This window comes from Salvelinus alpinus, chromosome 10 (genome assembly GCF_045679555.1).
Source record: "Salvelinus alpinus chromosome 10, SLU_Salpinus.1, whole genome shotgun sequence".
Classification (NCBI taxonomy): Eukaryota; Metazoa; Chordata; class Actinopteri; order Salmoniformes; family Salmonidae; genus Salvelinus; species Salvelinus alpinus.
Genome location: NC_092095.1, coordinates 42,356,479 through 42,374,968, shown reverse-complemented (window position 1 = coordinate 42,374,968; position 18,490 = coordinate 42,356,479). Strand labels below are relative to the sequence as shown.

General features: G+C 39.4%; 1 protein-coding gene across 5 annotated transcripts in view; it reads right to left on the bottom strand.

Moving 5' to 3' along the window:
• The window catches only part of LOC139532074 (cullin-2), a 50,349-nt gene extending 36,717 nt beyond the window's left edge, over nt 1–13,632 (bottom strand). For 4 of the 5 annotated variants that reach the window (XM_071329203.1, XM_071329206.1, XM_071329205.1 and 1 more), the window contains exons 1-5: nt 13,294–13,632; nt 11,952–12,090; nt 10,467–10,569; nt 10,170–10,264; nt 6,596–6,701 (exon numbers count right to left, since the gene is read on the bottom strand). In XM_071329203.1, coding sequence (XP_071185304.1) covers nt 6,596–6,701; nt 10,170–10,264; nt 10,467–10,569; nt 11,952–12,070 — 423 coding nt within the window. In that variant the 5' untranslated portion in view covers nt 12,071–12,090; nt 13,294–13,632. Of the gene's footprint in view, nt 1–6,595; nt 6,702–10,169; nt 10,265–10,466; nt 10,570–11,951; nt 12,091–13,059 lie in introns of all 5 variants that reach the window. The other variant, XM_071329204.1, reaches the window with a different exon arrangement.
• Nucleotides 13,633–18,490: the final 4,858 nt, after the last annotated feature.

The window sequence follows — 18,490 nt, the reverse complement described above, 5'->3', positions numbered from 1 at the left end:
CCTGCCATCCAGGACCTCTATACCAGGCGGTGTCAGAGGAAGGCCCTAAAAAATGCCCAAAACTCTAGCCAACCTAGTCATACAGTGGTTCTTCCTGTAAAAGTTGTGTCATACTGCAGCACACCTTGTGGGCTGCCGCAGAATTCTATGGCAAGTTATTTAATTGTCAGCCACTGTTGCCATTAATGCCAATTAGTGCTAGTCTGACCACCAAAGGGCATCTTTGAGAAGCATTTGATAGTCTTCAATATTGGCTGTACTAGAGAACGTAAAACCTTTTTTGTAAGAACATAGTATATGGGATTAATGTTAAGAAATGTTGCTTTATTCATTTGATTAATATTATGGTGTTTCTTTTCCAAGAGAAATAAAAACGAAACACTCAGCGTTTCCATTTGGAAAATATGGCGCTGTACAAAGTGACTGTTGTTAGTAGGCTACAGTACTACGAGCATAACATTTCCACATCCTAATTCTAGTCTAACCAATACCCAAACGTAGATTCAGTGAAAATAAAAAATCTCATTGATTTATCAATACCAGTCCCCATGCTTGTCTCAGAGCAGCGCGAAACGGTGCTGAAATAGTTGACCACACACGGGTAGGCAATTTTTCAAATCTTATTGCTTCTAACTTCAATATGCTTTTTAAATAAATAACATTACTCAACACTAGTGAGACTCATGTATCCTACGGTAGGCCTACAGTAAATCTAAAAATATTGTTTTCAATGATGTGACTCTGCCAAAAATTACATTTAGAGGATTGGAGGATTCTAAATTAATATCTAAGTGGCATTTTTCATTAGGGCAAATCTGATCTGTGAGAATGTCTAAGGGGCTTTTATATAATTCGAAATTAATTAATAATAATAATAAATCACTTTGTCTAAAAAAATACAGATATTTTGGAGATTATTTCGTTCTCAAATAACCGAAAGTGAGCGATTGTAATCTGAATAAAGGCCAAATGGGACTCCCAATCACAGTCGGATGTGATACAGCCTGGATTTGAACCAGGGACTGTAGTGATGCCTCTTGCACTGAGATGCAGTGCCTTAGACCACAGCACCACTCGGCAGCCATGACCAATATGACCAATATATATTGTTCTCCTAATAGCCCATCATTCGTTTTAGATAAACAGCTCGTCTTTGAATGGTAACCCCGTTAAGGGTGGAGTTTAGGGCGGGGTGAGGAGTACTGGTAAGGTGTGACTTTCAGGTTACAATAGGCCATAAGTATACAGCAGATTGCCGATTGTCCTCTTTGATTTTGCTGTAACAACATACTGTAGCACCATGACCAGGATCTCTATTCATTTAAGTGAACAGATTATGGCTTTCAGGAGGAATAGAAAATCTACTGGAGACATTTCAAAAAATACTAGTAGACTTGGGGATTTTGGTCACGGACTGTGCTATTCGCAAACACCATCATCAGATGCCTGTGTTACACCGAACGCGAAAGCCCGATACAATTAACAGGTACAGTAGGCTACAATACTGTAAAGTAGGCCTAATAATGCTAAAAATAATGCTTAAAGAAATTGACTGCTGGTATTTACTGTTTGGTGCACAATTGTATTGTGTTCTGTTTACAGCAAGACAATTCAAGCCATCGACTCACTAATGGATGAAGATGATGAGTGCTCGGCAAAGGCCATCTGTAATCTGCTGACATCACGGCCCAACATCTACATCACTCTGATCACAGAAAGAAGACAGTTCAAGAAACTTGGGTGGACTTATGGAAAGGCTAGGTAAGCCATATATATACAGTGGGGCAAAAAAGTAGTTAGTCAGCCACCAATTGTGCAAGTTCTCCCACTTAAAAAAATGAGCGAGGCCTGTAATTTTCATCATAGGTACACTTCAACTATGACAGACAAAATGAGAAAAACAAATCCAGAAAATCACATTGTAGGATTTTTAATGAATTTGTTTGCAAATTATGGTGGAAAATAAGTATTTGGTCACCTACAAACAAGCAAGATTTCTGGCTCTCAAAGACCTGTAACTTCTTCTTTAAGAGGCTCCTCTGTCCTCCACTCGTTACCTGTATTAATGGCACCTGTTTGAACTTGTTATCAGTATAAAAGACACCTGTCCACAACCTCAAACAGTCACACTCCAAACTCCACTATGGCCAAGACCAAAGAGCTGTCAAAGGACACCATAAACAAAATTGTAGACCTGCAGCAGGCTGGGAAGACTGAATCTGCAATAGGTAAGCAGCTTGGTTTGAAGAAATCAACTGTGGGAGCAATTATTAGGAAATGGAAGACATACAAGACCACTGATAATCTCCCTCGATCTGGGGCTCCACGCAAGATCTCACCCCGTGGGGTCAAAATGATCACAAGAACGGTGAGCAAAAATCCGAAAAAGTATCCGAAAAATACTTTTTTGCCCCACTGTAATTATTTTATTTTTCTTCAGAACATTAACAATGTGTGTTCACTTGTTTTGTACTGTTCTGTAGTTTCGATCCAATGATTCGTCTGACAAACAAACACCTTCGAGTCCTGCAGGCCTAGGCATGTGTCATGACATGGCCCTTTCTGGGTGTAGATCGTGGCTCCCCCCTCCCCTCCCTCTCTCCCTCTCCTAACCTAGGTTTTATTATCTCAGGTAAAAAAAATCCTGGCAGAGACTCTCTCCCATTGGTCATGCAGAAAGAGAACAAAGGCCTTCACTTGGCCATACTCCTAAATCCCCAAAATGGGAGACTTAATTAACTTCTTATGGCTGAAGGGGCAGTATTGAGTAGCTTAGATGAAAGGTGCTTATATCAAACGGCTAGCTCCTCAGTCATAGTTGCTAATATTTGCATATTATTATTACTATTGGATAGAAAACACTCTAAAGTTTCTAAAACTGTTTGAATTATGTCTGTGAGATTAACAGAACTCATATTGGCAGGCAAAATCAAAACAGGAAGTTGAAATCAAAACAGGAAGTCAGAAATCTGAGCCAGTATGTATTCACCAGAGTCCCTAAAGAAATCCACTTGAGCTATTAATGATGTTGCACTGCCTATGGGTTCCACTAGATGTCAACCATCAATAGAAATTATAATGAGACTTCTATGATGTTGTGGGAGAGAATGATAGCAGAATCAGTCAGGTGTCCATCAAGCAGCCATTTTCTGATCATGCTTTTTCCTCGTGGAAGTCACTTACGTTCCATTGCTCACGAAGACAAGAAGGAATACTCCGGTTGGAACTTTATTGAAGCTATATGTTAAAAATATCCTAATGATTGATTCTGTACTTAGTTTGAAATGTTTCTTCGACCGGTAATATCACTTTTTGAAGTTTTTGTCCGATACAACCCTGACCAGAATTAGCATTTGGATATGTAAACCAGACGCGCTAACAAAAGAAGGTATTTGGACATAAATAACGGATTTATTCAAACAAAACAAACATTTATTGTGGACCTGGGATTCCTGGTGTGCTTTCTGATGTAGATCATCAAAGGTAAGGGAATATTTATCATATATTTTCTTTATGTTGACGCCATCTTTGCGGCTGTGGTGTTTTACTTTTGAGCGCTGTCTCAGATTAAAGTTTTTTTTAAATCTGACACAGCGGTTGCATTAAGGAGAGGTATATCTATAATTCCATGTGTATAACTTGTATTATCATCTATATTTATGATGAGTATTTCTGTTGAAACGATGTGGCTATGCAAAGTCTTGATGTTTTTGCAACTAGTGAATCTAGTCGCCTCAATGTAAACTCAGATTTTTTGATATAAATATGAATTTAATCAAACAAAACATGCATGTATTGTGTAACATGAAGTCCTATGAGTGTCATCTGATGAAAATAATCGAAGGTTAGTGATTAATTTTATCTCTATTCTGGTTTTTGTGAAGCTATCTTTAGCTGGAAAAAATGGCTGTGATTATTGTGGTTTTGTGGTGACCTAACATAATCGTTTGTAGTGCTTTCGCTGAAAAGCCTATTTGAAATCGGAAACTTTGGTGGGATTAACAACAAGATTACCTTTAAAATGATATAAGACACATGAATGTCTGAGGAATTTAATTATGAGATTTCTGTTTTTTGAATTTGGCGCCCTGCACTTCGACTGGCTGTTGTCATATCGATCCTGTTAACGGGACTTCAGCCATATGAAGTTAAGGGACAGTTATGGAGAGGGTGTTTCATTTGGTGATCTCATGAAGGACAGGAAACACACATAACGGTATCTCTTAAGGCATTCAAGACGTTTTGGATTGAGAAATTGATACATCTCAGTAAGGTTTTACCCGTCGTGGAGATGGGGGGGGGGGGAGTACAACTAAAATGTAGTTTAAATAAACATCTGCATTTTTTCTGTATTTTTCTAGTTATTTTATTAATGAAAGCATAAAGATGTTGATGAAGAACTGTTAGGGCCAAATTGGGGGATTTTCACACCTACAGCAGCTGGGTTATGAAGAGTTGCGTGTCAATTCATAAACCATGTGCCATGGAATGTCTTCCCAACTATTTTTCCATCTTCATGGCTCTTCGAAATTTTGCGGTTGCATGAGGACTTGAGTTAGAAATGTAACACTTTATAGTACTTAAGCATCGAATACATTGCAAATTGGGGAATTTTCACAACTACAGTAGCCGGGCTGTGAAGAGTCTATTGTCCTGCTAATAGGAAACATTGTTTGCATGATGGGATATACACCAGATACAGTATTAAAGTTTGAAAACCTGTTTTCAAAATGCCTCCAGCTATCCATCACTACTGTAAATAAAAACACAGCATCTTGTTTACATTTTTTATTGTAACCACAATGTCACAAATAAGTTGTATCTACCTTTCCAATTACTTTTTAGAAATGTGCACTTTCCTGTCATTTTTAGTAAGTAATATGCTACAGTCCAGTTACAGCTTGTTCTGATCAAGTAGAAACAAAAAAATAAGTGTATTTTGGGGGATAAATGTATTGTTTGGGGTGTGCGTGCAGGACAGAGGAATAGCAATTCTTACACTATTGTTCTGGAGGAACGGAAAATTGCATGTCAATTCATAAACCATGTGCCATCGCAAAATCTCTTACAAACTATTTTGCAATCTATATGGCTCTTCGCAAATAATTACATTTAGAGGATTGGAGGATTCTAAATTGTTTGTTTAAAAAAAGGAACGATATTTTGGAGACGATTACGTTTTCAAGGACATCCCGGCTGGCCAATTCCTCCCCTAACCAGGACGACGCTGGGCCAATTGTGCGTCGCCTCGTGGGTCTCCTGGTCGCGGCCAGCACGGGTATTGAACCAGCATCTGTAGCAACAATGCAGTGTCTTAGACCGCTGCGCCAATCGGAAGGCCCCATCCACAAAGTTTTTAATGCTGATCAATTGCTTTGCATAAAGTGTCAAAATACAGAGAGGTGTTGGCAAGAGTATATTGTCCTTCTAACAGCCCATAATGTCTTGACATGCGCAAGAGATGGTGGTAATCCAGATAATCCAGGTCAGGATAACCAAAACATTTCTTTATTATTTATTTTGATCCAAAGCCATGAACGAGTGAGTCATTCAGCTTCATGCACGTAGGTGCCGAGGTTATATGACTGCACCATCAACTTGATTATTTAGCAGACATCACTTGCTTATATTCAGTCAACACATATATTTTAAGAATATCATGGAATATAATTGAACATTTTAATTTATCTTAGTAAGTAATACTGACGAGTAGTAACAAAAAAAGTGAATTTTTCCGGGTGTGCATGTGCAGGACAGAGGAATAGCAATTCTTACACTATTGTCCTAAATTCAATCACCTTCATCCTTATCATTCAGTTCATTGAAATTCAATTTTGAAGTTGTGCATAATTATCAGTTTCTATTTGATTTATGTCGCCCATTCATTGTCAGTTAACGACACAGTAGCGCCTTGGGACCCAAAAGCATAATCAGTGCTCTAACCCCCCCTTCTGCTGGTCTGGAGCAATGAAGCAGTGACGCAGGGTAACGTACTAAACCACAAATTACCTCTAAATCCCGCAGCATAATCTCAAAACTTTTAGTTGAGCAGCCACTGTAGACCGTTCTCTCTGCTAGTGCACGGTAAGCGGTACCAGAGCGCCAAGTCTAGGTCCAAAAGGCTTCTTAACAGCTTCTAGCCCCAAGCCATAAGACTCCTGAACAGCTAATCAAATTGCATTGTCCCCCCCACACAAATTTACACTACTGCTACTCTCGGTTTATTATCTATGCATAGTCACTTTACCTCTACCTACATGCACATATTACCTCAATTACCTCCACTAACCTGTGCCCCCGCACATTGACTCTGTACCAGTACCCCTTGTATATAGCCTCGCTACTGTCATTTTATTGTTGATCTTTAATATAATTTTGTAAATTTTTTACTTCAGTTTATTTGAGTAAATACTTTAACACTTATTTTTCATAAAATTGCATTGTTGGGGGCTTGCAAGTAAGCATTTCACTGTAAGGTCCACACCTGTTGTATTCGGCGCATGTGACAAATACAATTTGATTTGAAACTGATATACTGTGACATTTGTACTGGATAACTGAGATTGTAAGTAATGAGATATGATTGGAGACTTACCTCTCCTATCTCCATAAGTGGTTCGTTCATGTCAACCCCTCCGTAGCCATACTGCAAGTCTGCCTCTGTCAGTTTGTTCTTCTTGATGAACTGTGTGTTGAGGTACCTATATTAGAGACAGGGGAGAGAAAGAGCATTACACAACATAATATTAAAATAACAACACGTCTGTTATTAATCTAGAGTTGTACCAAAGTATTGGTAAGACTAGCTAGCTATGGGCAACCCATAACACAAGATCCCAGGGCCAATCAGACCACAGAGAGAGAACGCAGACAGATACTGTCAGGCAGACAGACACGCTAGCTCTGAAGGCTGTCATCAGACTGATCTGACCCTGGCTCTACAGTGAGGGAAAAAAGTATTTGATCCCCTGCTGATTTTGTACGTTTGCCCACTGACAAAGAAATGATCAGTCTATAATTTTAATGGTAGGTTTATTTGAACAGTGAGAGACAGAATATCAACAAAAAAATCCAGAAAAACGCATGTCAAAAATGTTATGAATTGATTTGCATTTTAATGAGGGAAATAAGTATTTGACCCCTCTGCAAAACATGACTTAGTACTTGGTGGCAAAACCCTTGTTGGCAATCACAGAGGTCAGACGTTTCTTGTAGTTGGCCACCAGGTTTGCACACATCTCAGGAGGGATTTTGTCCCACTCCTCTTTGCAGATCTTCTTCAAGTCATTAAGGTTTCGAGGCTGACGTTTGGCAACTCGAACCTTCAGCTCCCTCCACAGATTTTCTATGGGATTAAGGTCTGGAGACTGGCTAGGCCACTCCAGGACCTTAATGTGCTTCTTCTTGAGCCACTCCTTTGTTGCCTTGGCTGTGTGTTTTGGGTCATTGTCATGCTGGAATACCCATCCACGACCCATTTTCAATACCCTGGCTGAGGGAAGGAGGTTTTCACCCAAGATTTGACGGTACATGGCCCCGTCCATCGTCCCTTTGATGCGGTGAAGTTGTCCTGTCCCTTTAGCAGAAAAACACCCCCAAAGCATAATGTTTCCACCTCCATGTTTGACGGTGGGGATGGTTTCTTGGGGTCATAGGCAGCATTCCTCCTCCTCCAAACACGGCAAGTTGGGTTGATGCCAAAGAACTCCATTTTGGTCTCATCTGACCACAACACGTTCACCCAGTTGTCCTCTGAATCATTCAGATGTTCAGTGGCAAACTTCAGACGGGCATGTATATGTGCTTTCTTGAGCAGGGGGACCTTGCGGGCGCTGCAGGATTTCAGTCCTTCACGGCATAGTGTGTTACCAATTGTTTTCTTGATGACTATGGTCCCAGCTGCCTTGAGATCATTGACAAGATCCTCCTGTGTAGTTCTGGGCTGATTCCTCACCGTTCTCATGATCATTGCAACTCCACGAGGTGAGATCTTGCATGGAGCCCCAGGCTGAGGGAGATTGACAGTTATTTTGTGTTTCTTCCATTTGCGAATAATCACAGAAACTGTTGTCACATTTACATTACATTTACATTTAAGTCATTTAGCAGACGCTCTTATCCAGAGCGACTTACAAATTGGTGCATTCACCTTATGATATCCAGTGGAACAACCACTTTCCAAGCTGCTTGGCGATGGTCTTGTAGCCCATTCCAGCCTTGTGTAGGTCTACAATCTTGTCCCTGACATCCTTGGAGAGCTCTTTGGTCTTGGCCATGGTGGAGAGTTTGGAATCTGATTGATTGATTGCTTCTGTGGACAGGTATCTTTTATACAGTTAAGAAACTGAGATTAGGAGCACTCCCTTTAAGAGTGTGCTCCTAATCTCCGTTCGTTACCTGTATGAAAGACACCTGGGAGCCAGAAATCTTTTTGATTGAGAAGGGGTCAAATACTTATTTCCCTCATTAAAATGCAAATCAATTTATAACATTTTTGACATGCATTTTTCTGGATATTTTTGTTGTTATTCTGTCTCTCACTGTTCAAATAAACCTACCATTAAAATTATAGACTGATAATTTCTTTGTCAGTGGGCAAACGTACAAAATCAGCAGGGGATCAAATACTTTTTTCCCTCACTGTATCTACATTCTACATGACAAGTTGTTTTCACAGCTGTGCTGTCTACTTTGCATTAGCAGGACAGACAGTGACGAGAAGAGATATGAACTCAAGTTCATATATACAAAATCCTGGGACGACAACATGCTAAATGACCCTTAAAAATGGTTGAAAGGAGCTTCTTGTAAGAAATTATGATATCCAAAGCTGTCACTGTGGTGTAAGTTAATTTCCCAAAACATCTGCCAATGTGACATATGAAATATCTGTAAATATCTAAAAGTGGCAGTGTTCTTTACACATGGTGCCAATCTCAGACTATATCAGAAAATAGAATTGGCTGAGGGATAAGTGCCAGCTACACAATAGCAGTACATTTGAATCGGTTTGGGGTCCCGCGGACCGATCCACTCATATATTAAACATTTGAATCGGGACCGATGTGAATCGTTACATCCCTCTAAAACACCTAAACTTTTGACTACTGATGCATCCTCCAGTGTCGAACTACATGTAACTGTTGACAATCATTGATCTACAAGTTTTTTTTCCTCATCAAACTGCCCGCTTTGCCCAGCTACGTGAGTTTGGCAGCTTGTTCCTGATCTTGCACATCTGTGCGGCACATTCAGCATTCAAAAGCTAAAATGGCTTGCGTGATATTACGCTTTATTAGTTGAGTGGCAAAAAGTAATTTGCATATATGCGCTGTTGAAAATTATGTTTTACTGGAACAAAAGTAAGCTATTGGAGACAACTCTCATCTGGCTATAATTGCTCAAAGGAGCTTGCAATAGATTTTAATTTGTTTGTTCTGGTTCACCATCAGCAATAGTTTTGTTAGTTTTGCTTTAAACAATCAGTGTATTTGGTCATTTTTTTTTATATATAGGGTAAAGTTGATAATTTCATAAGGAGGACAGCAATCACTTTTGCGTGGTGCACTGCATGGCCAAAACAAGAGGAAAATAGAAGATCACTCAGGAAAAACTTACAAGCGGTCAAAACCATTTGATTTTGAGATGGGGGTAAAATCCAAAGTTGTGCTATGTATTCATTGGTTATGTCATAGTTAGTTTGTAAATTATAAATGTTGTAACATTACTAGCTCAAATAAAATCAGCAAAAATGCCAAGTTAATTAGTGGGTGATGGTGATTTCAGAACCATAATGGGGAGACAATACAATAAACAAAGGCTAGTTTGCCTCCCGCCGCCCCAATCTGATAGTCGTGTGGTAGATGCCTCGCTCTTATGGCTAAGCTCAGGTGCCGACAAAGTGCGTGCATGGACGGACGCACGCACACACACACGCACAAAAGTCAGCTCAGACAGATCCAGCTCGGAGAGGCCCAGCTCATGAGCTATATCAGCAGCAGACTTTTATTTAGAATGGAAAATGAATGTTAGTGCATCGAATTGCATCAATTCTCTCTCTAATCAAACCGAATAATTTCAAACTAAAACGTATCGTTCCTGTATCATATCGAAGAACATATACGCATCGAATCACCTCGACAGAAAAAGATGCACATCCCTAATATTACCTGTACAAGCAATCCATGTAATCTGCTCCCTTGCTGTACTCCTCCCAGTATCTGTGGTACATCACTAAAACCTTCTCCTCAGACTCCAGAACTTTCTGAAATTACAGATTAGAGACCCAATATCAGTTTATTACCTTGGCACTTCAATGACAAGCAGCCAACCAACAAATACAACTATTAGGCTATCCGATGCTGAGCAATGGGAAATTAGTAAATTGAGTGAAAATGGCATTATGAACTAACATTCAGTAGATAACAGATCTAATATATTTTCCCCAAATGATGAAACGTATTTACCTTGTACAACTGTCTGACATGGTTCTCCAGGAATACCTTGGTCTCTGTGTACAACCTTTCACCCAAAGGCTCTGGGTATGCAACACACAAGGCATAGATGTCACTGATTTTAGAGTAAAGGAGTCCAACACATTCATCTGTAACACTGAGGAAGAAAATCATGCAGACAATTTATTTTCTACTGGAAAATTGTTAAGTGAACTTGAGAATTTCCTTAAGTTAAACCTTAAAGGAATACTTTGGGATATTTACTTCCTGAGTCAGATTAACTTGTGGATACCATTTTTAGGTCTCTGTGTCCAGTATGAAGGAACTTGGAGGAAATTTTGCAAGACGATGCTAATTAGTGTTAGCGCAATGGCTGGAAGTCTATGATAGACCTCTGGCCATTGTGCTACTAGTTAGCATTGGCTTGCAAAACTACCTCTAACACTCTTTATACTGGACAACCAACCACGTATTCATCCACAATTTAATGCAAGTAACCATATCACCAACCATATTGTAAAAAGAAAATCACAACAGCTGTGACGGAAACAGGAAGTTTTGGTGTAATTTGTTCATTCGACATGGTGGGATCTTTTTGTGACGGGAAATTAATTATGCAGGAAATGGCAGTGGAAACGCCTTTCTGCACAAATGTTGATATAATAACCACCATATCAAAGCAAATTTGGTGTCTTGCGATGATATGGTGTGTGGTCCTCATACAACTCTGGAAACCATGCAGTTTATTAGGCTACAAATTAAATAAATTATGGTGAACTTCACAGGGTAGTGAAAGTGCACAGTGATCTTGCTCCTTCTATCCAATAAATATCGAAGGTCTCATTCTGGTGACATGATGATCGATTAATGACTGCAGTTTGACAGAATACTCTCGCTCTTATCCATAATAATCGAATGTAGACTAGAGACCCCAAACAGCCTACCGGCACTGTATATGCGAGCTTTTGGCTAGAGTGCAGGTGCCAAGACCAGAGTAGGTACATTTGCTATTTAACGCAAATGTTTGTGACAAAACTATCGGTTGAGTTTAAAATGCGATGTAAACACATTGAACTTACGATTTTTATTTGGTATATGAAAACGTAAGCGAAAAAGTACATTTTTGTGTGCACTACATCATGCAATGATTTTTGTCCGCAACAAGTCCATTTGGTGGAAACACACCACTGGTGGGAAAATGGACATATTTTATTTATGGGGATTCTAGAACATTCACATTAAAATCTGTCAGCAATTGGATGGAAACCTAGTTAAAGACATACAAATAGTATCCACAAGTTCATCTGACTCTGGGGAAGATAAAGTAGATAAAGGGGCTCATTGCCAAAATCCTGAAGTATCCCTTTAATGGCTTGACTATGTAAGCACAGATAAGAGGCATTTTAGCCTACTAAATCAATGGCAAACTAAACAACAAAACACAAAGTTCAGAAACTCATAACTATTTTTCTGAAGAGCTGAAACGAGGTAGGATACGAAAATCTGTCGTTCCATGTGGCCCTCTCCACATAATCAAGCATCACCACAGCCTTGATTGTCGTCAGTAGCTTGCTCCATGTTTCATCAAAGTCCACCACCCGCGGCTTCAAGGACATCGTACGGCTTCTTCTTCAGGCTGTTGTAAAGAGGTAAAAAGAGCAGGGTTATTGGTGTAATTGGACAGTACTGGAATATTGGAGCAAGGTGTTTGGAATTATAAATGCAAATTCTTCATGTATGGATGTTGAATCAAGTAACTGCTAATACACTATGCCAAACGTAATCAATCCAACTGCAATTAGGAATGATCTTTCCTCTTCAGGTTTGATAAACTGTTACATAATGTCTCAATTAAACAATACTTGGGCATACAGAATATTTTAAAAAGACAGATTTGAAAAAAATATGTTTTTACTGATCTGCCTGTAGCATAACTAACTCTGATTATAAGTTTGCAATTACAATTTTAAACATGATGTTGTTATAACAAGGTTATGACTTATTAATTTGCCAAATTACAGTTTCAGATGGGTTCACAACCTAGCTAAAAGACATGTCAAAATGTAAAATTGTGCAGGGGATGATAAATACTACTGTATCTCCTACTCAATATAGTGAAAGCACAAATGAAGTTATCACTATCATGTGAGATTTAACGTTACCCCTAAATACAATTACACCTCAACATACAAACAATCCTGTTAATAGCTAGCTAGAAGGTTATAAAATGGAATGTTCCACCCTTGTCCACGGGCGGTTGCTAGCAACCTAACGTAGCTTAAGTTAATTGACAGTGTAAACAATCCAATCGTCAAAATATTAGTCATGCTACCCAAATCAAATATAGCTAGTTAGCAAAGCGATTTGCTAACAATATGCAGTCATTCGTTGCATTAACGTTAAGTTGAACTGTCACAGGTAACAGGGTGAGTCTAATGCCAACGTTAGATATCCTGCAAGATTTTTACAAGAAGGCCTGGCTAGCTGTCTAGCTACTGTAGCTAGTTAGCAGCTATCAATTTCATTCGTCATTCAAACAAGCAAGCTAAAGTTAGATAGCTTGTCAGTTTTGGAGAATATTGCAGCATGCAGCATACATATTTACCTTACTCACTGAAGTCACGAACAGTCATATTTTTCTCGAACAATGTTACACATTTACTAACTAACCATGCTAGGATGAGGAAGAAGCAACAACATAGCTAGGTAATAGAAGTAGCTAGCTTTGAGGTCCAGTTAGCTAGAGCTAGGCACTTAATTCTAGCTAGTAACGACCGATTTGGGGTAGCTAGGTAAACACGTTTACAACGTCAAAGGGAGATTTTATGTATATACATACCTCTAATAAATATATATACGTGTTATTAAAAAGTCAAGTTTCTCCGCTGTCACAAGCTTGATCTCTCACTTACAGCACTGCCATTTCCATACCTTATGGAATATACCATTGTATCAGCTGTAGGTGTACTGTAATGGAGTAGTTATGGATGTAGTAGTCATGAGCATTCAGTCTACTCATATTCGACAAATTAAATGTGTACCGCGCACAATTAAAATATTAATAATCAACAAAAGTCACAATTACAGACGGCGTCGATTCAAAGACTTATAAGAACAACATTGTAAAGCAAGACCCCTATTTTGTAATGGTGTCGACGAATACTACGGGTACCCGTTTGGGAGCTGTGGTAGAGCAAGAAGTCCTTTATGAAAACTAGATCGTAAACGTTTCCTTCATCCTTATAAATACAAACTGTGAAGTAGAAATACGAAGAGATATGAAGTATTATTCGTGAGATTTGAACGGTTAAGAACCAGTGTACTTAAAAAGTAGTGTATCATTCAAGTGGACTTGAATATTGACTGTGTTACACTGTAAATTGTATTCAGTCAAACTGCTATTCATATTACAGTACCAGTCAAAAGTTTGGTCATACCTACTCATTCAAAGGTTTTTCTTTTTAGTTACTATTTTCCAAATTGTAGAATAATAGTGAAGACATCAAAACTATGAAATAGCACATATGGAATCATGTAGTAAGCAATTTGAATGCACAGAGATACCGTGACAAGATCCTGAGGCCCATTGTAGTGCCGTTCATCTGCCGCCATCACCTCATGCTTCACCATGATAATGCATGGCCCCATGTCACAAGAATCTGTACACAATTCCTGGAAGCTGAAAATGTATGAGCTCTTCCATGGCCTGCATACTCACCAGACATGTCACCCATTGAGCATGTTTGGGATGCTCTGGATTGACGTGTACGACAGCTTGTTTCAGTTCCCGCCAATATCCAGCAACATCGCAGAGCTATTGAAGAGGAGTGGGACAACATTCCACAGGCCACAATCAACAGCCTCTAGGCAAAGGAGATGTGTCGCGCTGCATGAGGCAAATGGTGGTCACACCAAATACTGACTGTTTTTTTAATGCGCTTAAATACTGTGATATGCAACCTGGAATAAAAATGTAAGAGAACCAGTGCTATATAGTTAAATAAATATCTCACATCTGTGCCGTTTGCAAGCTACATTTGGCTACATTGTATTGTTTTTCCTCTTCAAAGCACACTAAAGCAACAATAAAATTTCACTTCGCCAAGACAACCATGAACTCGTCAAGTTAAGTTCTAAGCCACACACACATTTAAAGGATGATTGAATTTACATTTAACTAAGCAAGTCAGTTGAGAACAAATTCTTATTTTTCAATGACGGCCTACCGGGGAACAGTGGGTTAACTGCCTTGACAAGGGGTAGAACAACAGATTTTTACCTTGTCAGCTCAGGGATTTGATCCAGCAACCTTTCGATTACTGGCCCAACTCTCTAACCACTAGGCTACATGCCTCCCCACAATAGCCTATGCAATGGTGTTGGAAACTAGGTTTTGCCTCCAGCCAGTTTGTTCCTGAGCTTGTAGCTAGCTAGCTGGCAGGCTGAACAGAATTTGCCTATTAACAAATAGCCTATAGTTGCCCAATTCAGAACCATACACAATTTAGACTACACGACACATTTAACACGTGGTTAGCGAGCTAATTAATGAATTTGCAATGTAATAATTTTGATCTGATTACAGTGGTATAATTACCCATGTCTATAGACCTACCTACTCTAAAAGATATTAATCGTACCGTATTAATTGTACCGTAATGCCAAACCATTGTATCTTGTTTGCAATGAAACTGTCTCTGTTTGCAAATAATTCCATCTGAGATGTCATTATGAATCTAAGCATGGCACTTTCAGAAGTAGATTTTACATTTTAGACATGAGGCCCAAGTCTGACACAAAAAGGAGATAGGCATAATTAAGGAGTGCATGGTGGCAGTATTGGAGGAAATAGATATAGGCAGTGGCGATTTCAGCATGTAAATCTTGGTGGGGCAAAAAAAAACGTGGGATGCATGCACGTTCTCCAGCTGCATTGGCGGCTAGCTAGGTCTTACCATAAAAAAAAAACATTTTAAAAAACTTGACAAATGAGGTCTGATAACCCTCTTGCTATGCCATAAATTGGGTTATAATTTTGGAGTATTTTGAAACGGATGGTGATAGACTTGATTTGTTGAATGACTAGGGGTGTGTTTGTAAATCCACTCTGGCTATCTACTCCGATTTCAGAGCACTCTTGTCGGAGTGTGCCAGAACGCAGAATAACTGATGAATTTACGAATGCTCAACACCTGTTGAAAATGGCCGGTCTGTAAACATCAGCAAAAAAGCATAATTAAATTGTTGTCAGCTGCACAGTTACAGTCACCAACGCTCTGGATAACATGAAAACAGCCTAATCAGCTCTGCTAGGGTGAGTAAAATGGTCAGAGTGAGGTGTGCTCTCATTTGGGTCTGGAAGTAGCTAGCAAGCCAGCCACCGTTGGCCAGTTAGCTTGGGTGCTTGACTGCCGTTGTGTGGTCAGAACACTCTGATAAACCCTACTCCTTGGTCAAAGCGTCCAGTGTGCACTCTGAATGCTCTGAGAACAAAACACTCTGAATTTACAAACGGACAATCTGACAATGCTCTGAATTTACTAATGCCCAGAGCACACACTGAGCGCCCTCTGGCACTCCAGATTGAATTTAGGAACACACCCTAGGCTACTTCAAATCAAATTGTATTTTTCATAGGCGCCGAATACAACAGTGAAATGCTTACTTACAAGCCCCTAACCAACAACGCAGTTAAAAAAATTACAAATAGGAATAAGAAATAAAAGGAACAAGTAATTAAAGAGCAGCAGTAAAATAACAATTGCAAGACTATGTACAAGGGGTACTTGGCTAGTACCTGATGATGGTATCCAAGTCACATGACCCATCATGTAAATAAGGACGTAATTGCAATTAAATAGTAAAGAGAGGTTTAAAACTATTTTTTCCAATGGGATATCACATTTCCATTGAAATATATAGTCATTATTAAATTCATCACGAATGTATAAAACAAGTTTAATTTATATAGAAATTGATTATTTTACTCGCCCTAGCAGTGATTCCTGTTCTTTTCTGATAAAAAAAACTTGTTCATTGCATCCGCCGTGGAGCCCAGTTTCATAATATGACCATATTTCCCAACTGCTTGCTGTCATTTTGAAGTAATCGCGATAAAACGGGTCCTATTTGGAGTGCCGTGGCACCAACTCGCCTTCCGTACGTTCTATTCCCAGCTTATTATTCAACGTTAAAATGCCTGTTTCGCTATTGTTGGCAATGAGACCTGCTCACGTTGTTTTATAGTTAAAATGTACACAACAAAATGTAAACAACAAAAATAATATTGGAACTTTGCGATCTTCCCATTGTTTCCTATGGGGGAAATCTAGGCATGTCTGTCTATTTCGCCAAATATCTCGCAATGTGTATATTTCGATTTTTTTTAAGTCAGATGTAACCGGTGTGAAATGGCTAGCTTGTTAGCGGGGTGACCGCTAATAGCATTTCAATCGGTGACGTCACTCGCTCTGAGACCTTGTTCCCCTTGCTCTGCAAGGGCTGTGGCTTTTGTGGAGTGATGGGTAACGATGCTTTGAGGGTGGCTGTTGTCTATGTGTGTAGAGGATCCCCGGTTCGAGGCGAGGAGGGACAGAAGCAAAACTGTTACACGGGCACCCTTTTAATAAGGAGAATCTCCTCTTTGTAATTATGTAAGTCTGGGCAGCGAGCTCGCTTGTCATCGACCGCTAGGCCAGAAATAGTCAGAAGTTAAAAAAATGTCCCTACTTTTTCATTAAGCAGACATAAACACAGTTGACACCATCGAGGTGCGGATGTTTACTTTCTACACAAGTAGTTTTTTTCCAGTTTCATCTGACGAACAGATTGTAGTGGTAAAATAAAAACAGTTACATTTTTTTATGGAATTTTAAGCATCACTCCAGTCAAAACAGGCTCTGCGAACGTTTGATTCCATTATTTTGCTATGGGCTAGCGCTAGTGTTCCAGTTTAGCCAATGTTCTTAATATGGCTGGGGGCCATATTGAGTAGCTTGGATGAATAAGGTGCCCAGAGTAAACGACCTGTTACTCAGTCCCAGTTGCAAATATATGCATATTATTCGTATATTTGGATATAAAACACTCTGAAGTTTCTAAAAATGTTTGAGTGATGTCTGTGAGTATAACAGAACTCATATGGCAGGCAAAAACCTGAGAAAAAATCCAACCAGCAAGTGGGAAATCTGAGGTTGGTCGTTTTTCAACTCATTCCCTATTGAAGATACAGTGAGATATTGGTAATTTTGCACTTCCTAAGGCTTCCACTAGATGTCAACAGTCTTTAGAAACTTGTTTGAGGCTTCTACTGTAAAGGAAGGCTCTTTGAGTCAGTGGTCTGGCAGAGTGCCACAGGCTCGTGACGCTCGTTCACGTGAGAGGTATCTCGCATTCCATTGCTTTTCTACAGACAAAGGAAATCTCCGGTTGGAACATTATTGAAGATTTATGTTAAAAACATCCTAAAGATTGATTCTATACATCGTTTGACATGTTTCTACGGACTGTAACGGAACTTTTGGACATTTCGTCTGCTCCTAGTGAACGTGCTTCGTGACTTTGTTTCCTACACGCGCTAACAAAAGTAGCTATTTGGACAAATTATGGACATTATCGAACAAAACAAACATTTATGAACTGGGATTCCTGGGAGTGCATTCTGATGAAGGTCATCAAAGGTAAGTGAATATTTATCATGTTATTTCTGACTTCTGTTGACTACATAATATGGCGGATATCTTTTTGGCTGGTTTGGGCTCTGAGCGCCGTACTCCCGTTAGCGGGATCTCAGCCATAAGAAGTTAAGACGTTTTTCAGCCTTGGGTGAATTTTGTCTCATTCTATTGTCCAGCCCATAGATAGCCAGAGCGAATTTAAGAAAGCACCTGAATGTCCATTGAGAAAGCACAACGACTATACCATTTAGCTAAGCTAAGAATGACGAGAATAATCAAGTCAATAAACGTTTGGTAGTTAGTCTATAGTTAATATACTGGCAAGTTTGATATATAACTACTAACGTTAGGTAGCTAGCT